The 16484-nt window shown below is 40.5% G+C and overlaps 1 protein-coding gene across 1 annotated transcript in view; it reads right to left on the reverse strand.

Moving 5' to 3' along the window:
• TBC1D12 (TBC1 domain family member 12) overlaps positions 1 to 16484 on the reverse strand; it is a 145622-nt gene that overhangs the window by 128078 nt on the left and 1060 nt on the right. The window contains 2 exon segments of the mRNA XM_017860965.1: positions 15968 to 16255; positions 16258 to 16415. Coding sequence (XP_017716454.1) covers positions 15968 to 16255; positions 16258 to 16415 — 446 coding nt within the window.

The raw sequence follows: 16484 nt of genomic DNA on the forward strand, positions 1-16484 counted from the left end.
AAAATACAAAAAATTAGCCTGGCACAGTGGCACGTGCCTGTAATCCCAGCTACTTGGGAGTCTGAGGCAGGAGAATCAGTTGAACCCAGGAGGCAGAGGTTGCAGTAAGCCGAGACTGCAACAGTGCACTCCAGTCTGGGTGAGAGTACAACTCTGTCTCAAAAATAATAATAATAATAATAATAAAAGACTAAAGTATAAAAAGATTGAGTGCAAAAAACAGACATATCTAGTTCTACAGAAATTGAGAATAATCTGTTAGGCTGATAAGAAAACCTAAAGAAGATATTTTCTTCAAAACTAGCAATAGCATTAAGGCAATATTTATAAAACAAAATTCAGCACTTCCTTTATATTACATTTCAGTTACAGATGCTGTAATCTGGATTTTCTTAAAAGTTGTGCAGCTGCCACAAGTATTTTCCCAAAATCTGTATGTTTAGGTAGTTAATCCCTTTTTTTTTTTTTTTTTTTTTGAGACAGAGTCTTGGAGTCTCGCTCTGTCGCCCAGACTGGAGTGTAGTGGCCCAATCTCGGCTCACTGCAAGCTCCACCTCCCGGGTTCTCCGGCCTCAGCCTCCCGAGTAGCTAGGACTACAGGGGCCGGCCACCATGCCCAGCTAATTTTTTGTATTTTTAGTAGAGATAGGGTTTCCCTGTGTTAGCCAGGATGGTCTCAATCTCCTGACCTCATGATCCGCCCACCTCGGCCTCCCAAAGTGCTGGGATCAAAGGTGTGAGCCACCACGCCGGGCCTGGTAGTTACTCCTTTAAACATGGACTGTTTTGCCAGCACACGGATAACTAAAGATTGCTGGGCTTTGTTAAAATTATTAGAGCTAGATTTACTTGGAGATAACCAAATTTAAGGGTGGCAGACCCCAAGTTTCAGGTTTAATTATCCTTCAATTTAATCTGTATCTCTACGCAAAGGTAAAAAAAAAAAATGAACAAGAACATGGTCCCTGTCTCTGGAGACTTTGCAATTTAGTAGAAGAGACACACATGGGCCGGGCACGGTGGCTCACGTTTGTAATCCCAGCACTTTGGGAGGCCGAGGCGGGCGGATCACAAGGTCAGGAGATCGAGACCATCCTGGCTAACACAGTGAAACCCCGTCTCTACTAAACATTCAAAAAAAATAACTAGCCAGGCATGGTGGCAGGTAGCCTGTAGTCCCAGCTACTCGGGAGGCTGAGGCAGGAGAATGGCGTGAACCTGGGAGGCGGAGCTTGTAGTGAGCCAATCGCCCCACTGCACTCCTGCCTGGAGGACAGGGCAAGACTCCGTCTCAAAAAAAAAAAAAAAAAAAAAAATTAGACACATACATAGAGGTAATTATGGAAGTCTCAATATTTTGTCTTTATCTCATTCAATCCTCAAAAATGGCTGATGAGTATACTGTCCCAGTCCACTTTTATAAAGCAATGTACAGAACTTTTACACTAGATGTAAAACCTTGATTTTGCAACAATTTTACACCTCCAGGGTTTTTCCTGAAGTTGTTTCCTTTCTGATCCACAACAGCAAAACATGTAGCCAAACAGCTATTCTCTTTTCCCATCCTCATTAAATTCCTTACAAAATATAGTAAGCATAATTTTTCACATGACTATTTTCATATCATCTCAATTCCTTCAAAAACAAAAATCCAGTTCAAAGTTTATTTTCCTTAAAGCTTCACAAAAAGACTACTGGTATGTCTCACTCAACTTATTTATGACCCCTTCTTGTAGAGATTGAAAGATTTATTTAAAGTTATTTACTTTTTTTCTCTAATCCAATATTACTGGTTAAAAAAAATGTTATTTACATCAACAATTTGGATATCACATTTTGAAAAAGAGACTGACAAACTACCATAACTATCTCCATAAACTACCATAAACTATCTCCATGCTCCAGTTTCTCAAGTTGTAAATCATCTGCCACATGGCTATGCAAGTCACCATTCCAAAATGTAGTTCTAAGTATGTCGCCATTGTTTAAAAAACCCACAAATGTTCCCTGTACTGCCACCTCTCACTGAATCAGTTCAAATTACTTAGTTCTGTCAGACAAATTTAGCTCCTCCATAATTTAGACCCGACCTTTTGCCTCAGTTTTGACACATACCTCAAACACCCTAGGGGCAATCATACTGATGAGAATCTGCAGTCCCAAAAAGTGCTGAGCTATTTTATATATAATTCTATATGTGTTATTTTTACCTGTCCTGTCATCAGACTCATTCTAACCCAAACCCTCTTCGTTAGTAAAATAATAAGCTTTCATGTTTCATCTACTGTAAAGTTCCTAACTTCCTATCTCAAAGTTAATCACTCCTTCCTCAGTGGTATTGATGCATCTCATATCCTCTTTTATAATACTACTCAGGTAATATTGTAAGCATTGATATTATAGGACTCCCTTATGTGAAACTTTTTAAATAAAATGTTCTGTTTACCTAATCTCCTATGTGCCTAGTGCCTAGTATACATAGAGGACTCACAATAATTTGCTGAATGAATAAATGGCAAGAAAATTCCAAACTAATTCGTAAGAACTAAAAAGGGTTCTGCAGCAATCTTAAATGTCTGAAGGGTAATCATGTAAATGAATTGAATTGTTTTTTGTGGCGCTAAGGGGGAAATTGGGACTATGAACATTACAATGAACCACACTGTACTTCAACAAAGAACCTTCTAACAACTAATACCCTCAATAGACTCTGTTGAGAAAACTGAGCTCCAAATTAGTAAAAGAATTCAAGCAAGACTAAATAACATATATCAGATGTCTAAACATTCTGAGAATAAAAAGGCATACACTTAGCTGTATGGTAGTTGCTGGTGCTTTGCTTTGTTGACATTTTGCTCATGTCTAACCTAGAAGTACATCCTGAACTGACAATATGCATGATAGAACCTTTCTTCCAGCTGCACAGGTGAAACCTGGATCCTGACCAAGGTAACTGTATTTTTTTCCCTACATAGTGTTATGTTTCTATTAAATGGACAACCAAATCAAAAGATTATGTATGTTTCAGTGGTGTTGTAGAAGAGCAATACAATCTTATCTACTCATTAAAATAAATGGCTAGTTATTACTTTACTCAAGAAAATTTTATAGTGGTTATCTCCTAAAATTTTCCCTTCATGCAGTAGAGTTCTCAGCTGTGTTATTTGTGCACCATCCAGTTTTGAAAGTTAATCCTTATCCTAGCATTCTTGACAGTATTACTGTGTTTTCTGAGAGTATTATCACAAAGATGGGCATTAACCTCCAGTTATTTGTTCAGTTAGTGTGCTAGTTACCTTATATAATAATTACCTATCAAAAGTTTTATTAGTTTTTTTTTTTTTTTTTTTTTTTTTTTTTGGAGACAGTCTTACTCTGTCGCCCAGGCTGAAGTGCAGTGGCGCAATCTCGGCTCACTGCAAACTCGGCCTCCTGGGTTCACACCATTCTCCTGTCTCAGCCTTTCCAGTAGCTGGGACTACAGGCACCCGCCACCACGCCCGCCTAATCTTTTTTGTATTTTTACTAGAGACGGAGTTTCACCGTGTTAGCCAGGATGCTCTTGATCTCCTGACCTCGTGATCCTTCCGCCTAAGCCTCCCAAAGTGCTGGGATTACAGGCGTGAGCCACTGCGCCTGGCTAGTTTTATTAGTCTTTAGATCAAAAATTTTGGTAACCAAAACAAATTCTGAATCACGAGTTATTTGTTTCCTAAATAACATTCAAGGGTTACCAATCTCTGTAACTCTGGGTAGTACCAATAACGTCAAAAAGTCAGTGAGGGGTTGGGGGAGTTAAGGCTTATGTAAGTACAAAAAAGCAACTTAAATGTTATCACTCTTCAAAAATACAGAAACTACTTATTCAGTTGGGATGTTTTCCTTATTTAAAACTTCAATAACTTACTTTAGAACTTAAATTTCTATGTACTATATCTTCCTGGTAATGAACCATGAATTTTTTCCACGTGGGTAAGAGGGACATTAATTCCATTTGCCAGATTTACCCTGGTACTTGTAGGAACAATTTTCCTTTCCTTTTAGCACTGGAACTCAACTAAGAATACAGTGTGTGCAACTGTATATTGCATTTATTTTACCTTTTGATAAATGTACATTTTGGTACCCGAAACTATCATATTAACAACCTAAACTTTTAGAGCCTAAATTAAACTTTATATATACGACCTGTTATTTAAAAATAGTTCAGTTTGCCTGTAATCCCAGCACTTTGCGAGGCCGTGGGGGATAGATCACTTCAGGTCAGGAGTTCGAGACCAGCCTGGCCAACATGGTGAAACCCCATCTGTACTAAAAATACAAAAAATTAGCCAGGCGTGAGGCGCACGCCTGTAATCCCAGCTATTCCGGAGGCTGAGACGGGAGAATCGCTGGAACCCGGGAGGCGGAGGTGGCAGACAGCTGAGATCCCACGACTGTACTCCAGCCTGAGAGACAGAGGGAGGCTCCATCTCAAAAAAAAAAAGAAAAGAAAAAAAAAGTTCAGTTTCACAGTATGGCCTATTAAGCCACCGGGAGACACAGACGTTAGGGAAGTTAAGGAGGGACATACAAGATACTTTAAAGAAATAAGTGGCTAGAAACATCCACAAAGGCAGTGAGGTAGGCCAAGTAGAAAAATTAGAAAAATATGGAAATAATCTGTGGTTATACTCTGAAACCAACAGGCCTAAGTACTAACTACATGGCTAACTTCTACCTAATATTTATCTCTAGAGCAATTTCTCTCTCTACGAGTATCTTCAAACTCATTCTCTAATAGTTTCTCGTGTCTCTTACCATACTTCCAAACCCTCAAATTTTCTTTATCATCTTCTCACCACCTTAACAAGAATAACATGGAAACAATGTATTATCTTTAGCTTTATTTTAGATTCCCGTCCTGCTTTTCAAAAGCAGATAATGTGAACATTTTATGTTTTTCTAAAAAAAAAAGTAAACTATTATAGTATTTGAATGACTTTTTCCTGGGACAACAACAAAAAATGTATTTGCCCTACTTGACTAAAAGATGGCTATGAACAATCTAGATGAAAACCAGATCTGGAAATTCTAAATAATGCCTAACGTATGATGGGTAGTTGTACATTACAGTACTTGGGAAAATATAAGAAAACAGCACATAATTTGATTTCAAAATTATTATGTTCAGTTCCAAATTTAAAATGTTTTAATCTCTGGGGGGTTAGAGACAAGCAGATGAAAATATTTTTTAACAAAAAAAAGTATCTAACATAAAATTCAAATTAAAAAACATACCTGAAAAGCCACATTCAAAGATGAGTTAAACATCTTATCAAGTTCACTCTCAAACTAGCTCTAAGTAAGGAACATGACTTGTAGCTTGATTTCCTAAGGTAAACTTCTCTTAATTGCAGGAAAGAGCACGCTGAAAACCCAGACAGTTACATGGGTTTCCCTCTCTTTCCTATTTCAGCCACAAAAATAAGAAGCATAAGAAAGGCTGAGGCAGCAAATGCTGGAGGGGAGAAAACCATGTGCAGTGTGCAGGATTTCTTCTTAAAGGCACAGAAAATAATTACAACTAGCAGCAGAAGGAAGGAATATTAACACTTTTTTCACAGGCTATAAGAAAGGTAAAGGTATGCCAACAAACTGAGTAGACCTGAGGAAAATCTTACAAGTTAAAGCTTTTCACAAACAGGCAAGCATGGCTATCTAAACAGCATAAAATGAAAATAAAAGATTTTCCCATTAATAAAAGGAAGCCAAGATTGAATCTGGCCGAAATAATTAATCAACCAAGTAAAGGCTAGCAAAGTACTTCCAGATTTGTATTTTGAATCTGTTCTCTATTATACATCTCTGTTTATACTCATCAATTACATAGTACCTGAATATGACCCAATTTTAAATCAGTAAAGCAATGTGAACTATAAAGGTGTATTGTACTTTCAGTCACTACCTGAGGAGACCTGCCTATTAACCAGCCCAGGATTTCCATGGTTATAGTCGGGGAATCACCCACATCAGAATCACTTGCGGGCCCTTTTAAAAAGTTGGATTCCTGGTGGACCCCACCCAAGATCTACTTGGGTCTCAAGGAATCTGCATTCTTAACAACCCTCCCCCTTCCAAGTAATTTTAAACACTAAATTTAAGAATCACTGTAGTAGGGTCCAAGCAACTATCGGCCATAACAACCTGAAGATAACTTACAGTGTAGCTAACAGAGTTCCTAGGGAGAAAAAAGCAGCCTCAAAAAGGACACACTTTGCCTTTCTGCATACATTTAGAGATGGATAACAGATGTATCGTCTCAAAATCTCCAAATGTTTCCACTCTTTCCCAAAACCTTCCTACCACAACATACTAAGTATGAAATGCACGAGTAAGCCAAGTCAAACATTTCATGAACTTAAACTAAAAAATTGGCTTTGCCTGTCTATAAAAGTTCCTTAAGACAATAAAAAATACAAATATTTTAATCCTTCTCAGCATTCCTTCCTTTTGGTTCCTTCTCAGATTTGCTTTTTAGTCAAAGCTTCAAGACTTCGGGAAATGTTATATCACTACACCAGAATCTACTTTAACATCCATCCAATCCCATGTACAAATTATGTTTAAAAATCTTCTACTGCGCAAATTGTGTAACGTTTCCCAGACAGTACACAAAAATTCATCCAGTATCTTTCTTTCTTCAAATCAGTGGATTTCAGTGGTGAAGTTGAGGAAGGTGTTATAGTAGTCTTGCTATAGTCTGAATAATAACATTTGAATCTTCACTATATGCCACATAGCAAAAACAAAGAATGTAAAATATTATTTAACCCTCATGGCAATCCCATGAATTAGGCATTATTATAATCCCCATTTTATGGATGAGTTGCCTAAAGTCCAGAGAAGTCCAGAATTAAAGAGCTAGTAAGCTAATTCAAACCCAAGCAGCCTAACTCTAGAACGAGCATTTTTAAGCACCATACCATCCTGTAATTTGAAGATGCCACCTAGGATTAAGCAATTCACTAAAACATAGTTGACAATCTGAATCAACTGCAAGCAATTTTATCTTTCTTTGGAGACAGTCTCACTCTGCCATCCAGGCAGGAATGCAGTGGTGCGACCATAGCTCACTGCAGCCCCCACCTCCCCAGCTCAAGCGATCCTCCCATTTCAGCCTCCCAAGTAACTGTGGCTACAGGTGCACACCACCATGGCCAGCTAGTTTTTTAATTTTTTATAGAGACAGCATCTCACTATGTTGCCTAGGCAGCCTCGAACTCCTGGGCTCAAGCAATCCCCTCACCTTGGGCTCCCAATGTAGGCATGAGCCACTGGGCCCAACCAGGCAACTTTCTAAAAATGCAAATTCACCAGCCAAATAGTAGGTCTCCTGAATCTGACTAGGTGGAGGCTGTGAATTAGAGAATCTAATTTTTGTAAATGTGTTTTAGGTGATTTTAAAAATTTTTTAAATAAAATGAGATGGGGTCTTGCTATACTGCCCAGGCTGGAACTCCTGGCCTCAAGCGAATCTCCAGTCTCAGCTGCCCAAAGTGCTGGGATGACAGGCATGAGCCACTATATCTGGGCGGTTTCAGGTGATTTTGAAATATACCAAAAGCTAGAAACAAATGCACTAGCTCACCAAAGTGCCACAATGGCAACCTTCATGAAATAACTCATAGTCTGGAAGTTAAAGGCTTAAATTCCAGTTAATTGATTAACTAAAATGTACTTAATACCCCATTCTCTCTCTCTCTCTCACTACTCCTCCCCATCTCAAAGAAATAAGAAAAAAATAGATCTAGAATTTGCTATAGAACAGAAAAAAGAGCTGCTGCTTTGTGCCACCGTCACATGAAAAACTAAAAGATCACTGATATTTCTATCATGATTACTCTAAGGCAGAGTTAGACCTTTGCTAAAAGACACATTAAAGGTGGAATTTGGAGTTGAAAGGAATAGTTCTATCTCTAGCATGCCTCTCATTTTACAGAGGGAAAAAAAATCCTGTTTTTTTCAGCTTTCTCTTTAACTCAGTTCACATTTGTAATATTCAATCAGTAAATATTTGTGGTCTACTACTGTGGGTGCAACAGAATTGTGTATTATAATACCACAATATTAGAACTGAAGGGACTCTGAATATCCCAATTTCATAGATGAGGAAACCGAAGTCCAGAAATTTAGTGAATTGCCCAAGGTTAACAGAATTATTTAATGGCAGAAGTTGTTACCTAGGACAAAAACCAAGTTACTTATCTCTCAAGCATTGTATTTTCACTACACCAAAAGCTAAGTTTTTGTTCTTAAATTTATAATTCATAGAAATCAGTGTATTAGCTTCAAGCCCTAGGAATAGATCTATAGTCTAGTTGTAATTCTTACATTAATTAGCTATCTGAACAAATAACCATAAAATAGAAATAAACCCTACCCTTCCTAGATCACAGTAATATGTAAAGAACAACAACCAAAAAAAACTGTGGCTGGGCACGATGGCTCACACCTGTGATCCCAGCACTTTGGGCGGCAGAGGTGAGCAGATCACCTGAGCTCAGGAGTTCGACACCAGCCTGGGCAACATGGTGAGACCTCATCTCTATGAAAAAAAAGAAAAGGAAAAAAAACTTATGAAGAAAATACATATGAAAATAATTTTAGAAAACTGTGAAATTATGTAGAACTAAGATACACTTTCATATTTTTTCCTAGAGGCAAATGGTACTGGTTTTAAAATCTTGGAAATGCTGCCCCTAAATAGTGTGCAGTGAATATCATTGTTCTAGGTTAAACAATAAGTTACCATGCATAATTCATTTCCAATATTAAATTAATACCACCTTGTTAGATAATATCTAGCAAATAAAAGATTATTTGTCAACACCATCATTGGCTTTCCATGGAGTATTAAGGCATGAATAAGGTGATCACAGAAGTTCCTTCCACTTAAAAGATCTAAAAACTTAAAAGTGAAAACTTCCATTTAAAAGTAACACAACCACTCCCCAAATAAAAACCTTTTAGTCAAAATCTCCTATAAAGTGTGAGGTTTTTTTTGTTGTTGTTGTTTTGTTTTGTTTTGTTTTTTTGAGACGGAGTCTCGCTCTGTCGCCCAGGCTGGAGTGCAGTGGCCGGATCTCAGCTCACTGCAAGCTCCGCCTCCCGGGTTTACGCCATTCTCCTGCCTCAGCCTCCTGAGTAGCTGGGACTACAGGCACCCGCCACCACGCCCGGCTAGTTTTTTGTATTTTTTTAGTAGAGACGGGGTTTCACTGTGTTAGCCAGGATGGTCTCGATTTCCTGACCTCGTGATCCGCCTGTCTTGGCCTCCCAAAGTGCTGGGATTACAGGCTTGAGCCACCGCGCCCGGCCAAGTGTGAGGTTTAATTAAGAGCATTGTACAAATGTTAGTTTCTTAGTTGTGACAAATGTACCATAAATATAAGGTGATGTTAACCAAAGGGGAACAGGGGGAGGGGTGTGGAAACTCTCGGTATTACCTTTGCAACTTTTCTACAAATCTAAAACTATTTAAAATAAAATATTTTAAAATTAAAATAAATCTCTATAGCCATTTTGGATAGTTTAGAGATTTCTATTAAACAAGTAACTCCAAGTTAGTATTATAATAATAGTCTGCTTTGCTTACAACTGTGTAGTAAAAAATGTTAATTTGGCCGGATGCAGTAGCTCATGCCTGTAATCCCAGCACTTTAAGAGGCCAAAGCAGGCAGATCACTTGAGCCCAGGAGTTTGAGACCAGTCTGAGAAACATGGCAAAACCCTGTCTCTACAAAAAATACAAAACAAAATTAGCAGGTCGTAGTGGTGCATGCCTGTAGTCTGAGCTACTTGGGAGGCTGAGCTGAAAGGATCAATTGAGTCCGGGAGTCTGAGGCTGCAGTGAGCTGTGCCACCGCACTCTAGGCATGGACAAGAGTGAGATCCTGTCTCCAAAAAAAAAAAAAAAAAAAGTTACTTTAATTTAGCGCTTCAAAGTAATATGTTTGAGTGCTTAAATTATCTTACTTCCACAAAAATCAGAGTTTCTGAATATGTTCTACCTAATTTGTATTCAGGTTATCACATTTCTAATCTGCCAACTGAATGAAAACCACAAATTTCTAAGGTGAAATCCTGAACCAATGCTGAATTTCCGGTGCTTTAGTGTAGGTCCCTAGAGTATTGTTTTTTTTGGAGTTTTTAAAAGAAAATACTGGATCTGAGGTAGGTGAAGGAGTGAGACACAGGGAACAGATATAAAAGGCTCTTGAGCTAGCTCCCCAATTTAACATAATGGTAGCTTCACAACACTCTAAAATCCTAATAGACTTTTGTGTTTATTCCAGAGCAGTTAATTACGTATTATTTTCAGCTTTCCTAACATTTTAAACATTAATTATAATAGCACAGTTGATCCTGAACAAAACAGGTTTTAATTCAATTGATTTTTCCTTCATTGTCCTTGTAAATAATTGTATCGGAGTATTAAAAAGCTGCATGCTTTGGGGAGCTTTTAAAATCTTTTAAAACAGGCCAGGCGCGGTGGCTCAAGCCTGTAATCCCAGCACTTTGGGAGGCCGAGACGGGCGGATCAGGAGGTCAGGAGATCGAGACCATCCTGGCTAACATGGTGAAACCCCGTCTCTACTAAAAAATACAAAAAGCCGGGCGAGGTGGCGGGCGCCTGTAATCCCAGCTGCTCGGGAAGCTGAGGCAGGAGAATGGCGTGAACCCGGGAGGCGGAGCTTGCAGTGAGCTGAGAACCGGCCACTGCACTCCAGCCTGGGCGACAGAGCAAAACTCCGTCTCAAAAAAAAAAAAAAAAAAATCTTTTAAAACATCAGAAGTTTCATATTTTGCCTTTTCTTTAGTTATCTGAGAAAGGGACTTATTTTTTTAGAAACTCACGTTGAAACTTGTTTTTATTTTAGTTGACTGGGGGAGGAATACACACAATGGAACAAGTAAGGGAGCCTTATAGGACAGAGATGTTTATAATGGCTCAGTCAGATGGATAAATTATGATTTTGTCAACTAGCGCAAATTCTAGGTGGAAAAAAGGATGTGGCTGACTTTGCTGTTTCTGAGACCCTTAAATTAAGAAAAAAATCTTCATCAGTTTTCATATTAGGGAGAATGGAGACTATCTAGATGTGAAAAGAAATCACTAAAAGAGCCTTTAGTTTTTCCTACTCAACCCAACCATTGTAAAAAGAGCTCTGTGAAAAGAGCTTTTGCCACAATATTTAGGAAGTTTCAGAAGTCAACAACTACAGAGAAAATCACATGGATCTGCATGTTTCAAAATCTATAAAGTCAATTTTCTTCTCAGATAAAGGGAAAAAAATCTTCAATTATTCCTTCCTTACCTTAGCAATGCCCTTTAAGGTCACCAAATTCATATAAAGACTTGATTAAAAAAAAAATCAGCACTACCAGGAAACACAGATAAGTATCTATATTTTAAATAACAGTAACTATGCCAATGCAATCCTAACAAGCTTCAAAAGTATTAAATGGCCTAAAAACAAACAAACAAAAAACTACGAAAGAGTCTACCTATGTAAAAAATAAAGCATTCTACTTAGAAAACAAGACATGAATTTACTTGAAGGACCCACAAAAACTTTGGTTTAGAACTTTTTTAAGAGACACAGTCTCACTCTGTCACCCAGGCTAGAGTGCAGTGACTCAATCATGGCTCACTGCAGCCTTGAACTCCTGGACTCAGGCAATCCTCCTGCTTCAGCCTCCAGAATAGCTGGGACTACAGGCACGCGCTACTATGCCCAGCTTAGAACTATTTTTTAAGAAGAGTAACAAATGGATCCTTGAGGAATTAAGGCAAGCTTGGAAACACAAAAGACTTCAAAAGTGTTCACTCCTCCTCACTGCTGAGTGGTACCCATCTAGCATTTCAACTTTTTTTTTTTTTTTGAGACGGAATCTCACTCTGTCACCCAGGCTGGAGTGCAAGTGGCACAGTCTCAGCTCACTGCAAGCTCCACCCCCAGGGTTCTAGCATTTCTCCTACCTCAGCCTCCTGAGTGGCTGGGATTACAGGCACCCACCACCATGCCCAGCTAATTTGTTTGTATTTGCAGTAAAGACAGGGTTTCGCCATGTTGGCCAGGCTGGTCTCGAACTCTTGACCTCAGGTGATCCACCCGCCTCGCCTTCCCAAAGTGTTGGGATTACAGGTATGAGTCACTGCACCCAGCTGCATTTCAATTTTTATAGACAGGAAAAGGTCAAGAATCTGAGGGAATGCTACTTCTAGCGCTCTGACAGCCAAGTCACCATAAACACAGAAAGGTGTCCATGTGAAACTGAAGCAAGCCCCCAGTAGGGACTGAAATAGAACTCACCTCATGTGGAAGGGAAGGAAGGTGGAAGATGACCACTAAGGCCCTCCAAATGAAAGCAGTCATATTCTAAATGAATTCCTGTATTTCCTATATGATATCTACTGAAATAATGTGTCTTAATTTAACATACTTTGTAGTAATAGATACATTCCTGTAAAATGTTCCCCCTTCTTTACTTAAGTAAACATAAAACTTTTTTTTAAAGGTTTCTCATATAGATTTTTGCCTAATTAAGGGAAAGAGAAGAACGAAGTGGGAAGGGAAGAAGAAAAGCATGGAGGATAAACAGGTGGCAGAGAAAAAGCCATAAAGTGAACAAAGGTTGTAGACTGAACATAAACATGGACTGGGAAATCAGGAATCCTGGTTTCAAATCCCAGCCTGCCACTAGCTAACTAAATTACCTTCTTTAGACAATGAGATTCCTCATCTAAAAAAAATAAAATGGGAGTAAGGGTTGCACCGAAGAACAAGATTCCATTCCAAACAAGCCACTTCCAAAGAGAGCCCTCACCTGGAGCTTCAGAGTTGAGAATAGCAACTATGCATTTGGGGGTAGGGTTGGATGTCTTGCGTTGTGTTGTGAGACAGGGGTAATTTCTGATTATTTTCATTGTGGATGGAGATTTTGCTCAAAATTACACTACCTAGCTCGAGCACAGTAAAGGGGAATCCATGAAAGCTACTGATTCAACCCAATCTGAATGGTGTTCTTCATACCAGTGGCTAGGTATTATAGTTTCAGAGATGAATGTCACTGTTCCTGCCTTTAAGGTGTTCAGAATTCAGTTAAGAAAAACTGTGCCTCTCTGACTCTGCCCTTTCTTTCCCAAGAAGTCATATAAAGGAAGCACTGACTCTTAGAGTCCTGACATTCAGACCTCTATCAGGAAAAATGAGGCTTAGAGAAATTAACTTTAGGGCACCTGTTTTCTGACTTCAAATCCAGTGCTCTGACACATATGAATAATGTGGCCATATGAATGTCATCTAGCTATATTAAGTTCTATTAGGCTACAAATAAAAGAAAATTTAAAAATTAAATCAAAATTCCTGCCTACTTAAAACACATGGGAAATGAAAGAAAAAATAAAATTTCTGCCTACTGTTAATAATATGAAAGCCTCTTATAAATAACATTGTTGGCTGGGCGCGGTGGCTCACGCCTGTAATCCCAGCACTTTGGGAGGCTAAGGCGGGTGGATCACCTGAGGTCAGGAGTTCAAGACCAGCCTGGCCAACATGGTGAAACCTGGTCTCTACTAAAAATACAAAAATTAGCCAGGCATGGTGGCAGATGCCTATAATCCCAGCTACTTGGGAGGCTGAGGCAGGAGAATCGCTTGAGCCCAGGGGGCGGAGGTTGCAGTAAGCCAAGATGGCACTACTTCACTCCAGCCTGGGCAAAAGAGGGAAACTCCATCTCAAAAAAAAAAAAATTGTTCATAAATTGCAATTTATCTGTCTTCAAACTTAATCCCCACTAGCCTGCACCCCACCTGCAGGTCAGGGAGAGTTGTCTAAATCATCTCTATTCACAATGCATGGCACAGAGCAAGAACTCAAGAGTATACTAGTTGAATCTGTGATCTCCAAAGCCCCTCCCAGATCTAAAATTGCCTGACATCTGACCTGAAAACATGACCAAGATAGATATGACCAATAAACACCCAAAGGCCACACAGTGTCACAAATTTATAAACCTAACTCACCTTGAGATCTTTTAGAATATTGCCAGTACAAGTTTTAAATATATTTTTGCAACTATATTACAAATACAGATCTCATTACTATATTGTCCTGAGTAACACAAAATTAGGATTTTCCACTTTTAAGAAACTTTATATTTGTAAATTTATATGAGCAAAAAAAATATGGAATAAACTAGAAAGAGGAATAAGAAATATCAATTATAATCAGAAAATTATGCCTTTATATCTACAATATGTATGCTAATTGTATAACCTGCTAAAACTTGAGCTCAGAATTCGCTTCTTTCACTTCTGGTTGTAGTCAAGATCCCCAAAAGGTAGCAAAACACAGTAAAGAGAACTCTGTAAAGGAAAGTTTTACAAGTTGGGCATATTTTCCTATTTGGCTAGGGATTTAAAAAAAAAAAAAGAAGAAGAAGAAGAAGAAAAAAAAAGGCGTGTCAAAATCCAACTCAAGGAAAACTGCTTTTTTTTTTTTTTGAGAGAAGTCTCACTCTTAACCCCCAAGTTTGAGTGCAATGGCTCAATCTCAGCTCACTGCAACCTTCGCCTCCCGGATTCAAACGATTCTCCTGCCTCCGCCTCCCAACCAGCTGGGATTAAGTCGCCTGTCAATACGCCCGGCTAATTTTTGTATATTTTAGTAGAGACGGGGTTTCACCATGTTGGTCAGGCTGGTCTCGAACTCCTGACCTCAGGTGATCCGCCTGCCTCGGCCTCCCAAAGTGCTGGGATTACAGACGTGAGCCACTGCGCCCGGCCGTAAACTGCCCTTACAGTAACGTCCTTTAAGTATTTTCTGACTACTCTTATTTATCCTTATTAAATCAACAAACCCCCATCCTGAAATCTGCAATGTTCAGCGCCATAATTTATTTTCTTTCTTTTCTTTTCCTTGAAAGACGGAGTTTCGCTCTTGTCCCCCGGGCTGGAGTGCAATGGCGCGATCTCGGCTCACTGCAACCTCTGCCTCCCGGGTTCAAGTGATTCCTCTGCCTCAGACTCCCGAGTAGCTGGGATTACAGGCACCTGCCACCATGCCTGGCTAATTTTTGTATTTTTAGTAGAGACGGGGTTTCACCATGTTGGCCAGGCTTGTCTCGAACCCCTGACCTCAAACAGTCCGCCCTCCTCAGCCTCCCAAAGTGCTGGGATTACAGGCAGGAGCCACCGCGCCCGTCCCATAATTTAATTTCAAGAATATCCTGTCAAATCACAAATACAATACCATTTTTTTAAAAAGTTATTGGGAGAAAAAAGCGGAGGCCTATCTGGGAGATTAAGAGAAAAGGCTTTCTTTCCTTAAAGCGCTAATTTGGCTTAAAAAGTTGGGATAAAATTATAAACACCAAACTGCATTTTAATAAAGGCCACTGAAACAAATGAATAAACACTATGAAGCACAACCACTTCTAATTTCAAGAATTCCCAAACCACTTGAATGGATTTAGACTCTATGCAAACACAGCAAATAAACAGCTCTACGAAAGGACTTCCTTTTCTTTTTCACAACCACACCCGTACACACATACTGCCTCCCCCCACCCTTCAACAACCTAAATCTTTGTAGTACAATTTTTAAAAATTGGGGACGGAGATGGTTATCCGCTTTTCCAGAAAAAGCAACTGCAGATGCGGCACTAGCCAGCTGGCTGACCCTGACTGCTCAGAAGCCAGGTATGAATGGCAGGTACAGCCTCCCGCCGACAAGGCAACAGAAAGACTCGCTGTCCACAAAGCTCACAACTTCTCCTATAGAAACACAAAGCCGATCCAGTTCCTCTTCCTCCAGTGAAAATCAAAGCTAAACCCTGACGAGTGCGGGGCTGGCAAGGAAGCGGCCGACCAAGCTCCCGGCTCCGGCTCCGACCCAGACCTCGGCCCTGCCCCCGGTACCGGCCCCGCCCCGAGTCCCCACGCAGCCTGCGCCGTACCTGGCGAAGAAGTCCGCGAAGCCGCCGCTCCGTCGAGCCCGGGCCAAAGTCCCTGCAGGACCCTGCTCCGCGGCGGGCAAGGGCACCGGCGGCCCGGCCGGGGGCAGGTGATCGCTGGCGCTGTGACCGCGGCTCACCTCGAAAGTGTTCCGAGAGTTCAAGTGAATGTCAGAAAAGCCCAGGCGCGGCTCCGCACCCCCACTAGTCCTCTCAGCCGAGGTGGCAGGGGGCAAGCCCTCCTCTGGACCCCGGCGCCAACTCCCGGCTGCTCTGAGTCCTCGCTACCGCTGCAGCTGTTGGCCGGGCTGTCCCCCGAGCCGCTGCCCGCGCCCTCGGGGTCCTCGGCGTCCGCGGCCACCAGGCAGCAGCTCCGAAGCGGGTCCTCAAGCGGCGAGGCCCAGTCGGACGGGCTGCCCGCGCTGTCCGCGTCCTCGTCGCCAGGCCCCTCCAGGCGGAGGCGGCCGCAGGGGCGGCGGCGG

This window comes from Rhinopithecus bieti, unplaced genomic scaffold (genome assembly GCF_001698545.2).
Source record: "Rhinopithecus bieti isolate Rb0 unplaced genomic scaffold, ASM169854v2 scaffold_57243, whole genome shotgun sequence".
Taxonomy (NCBI): Eukaryota; Metazoa; Chordata; class Mammalia; order Primates; family Cercopithecidae; genus Rhinopithecus; species Rhinopithecus bieti.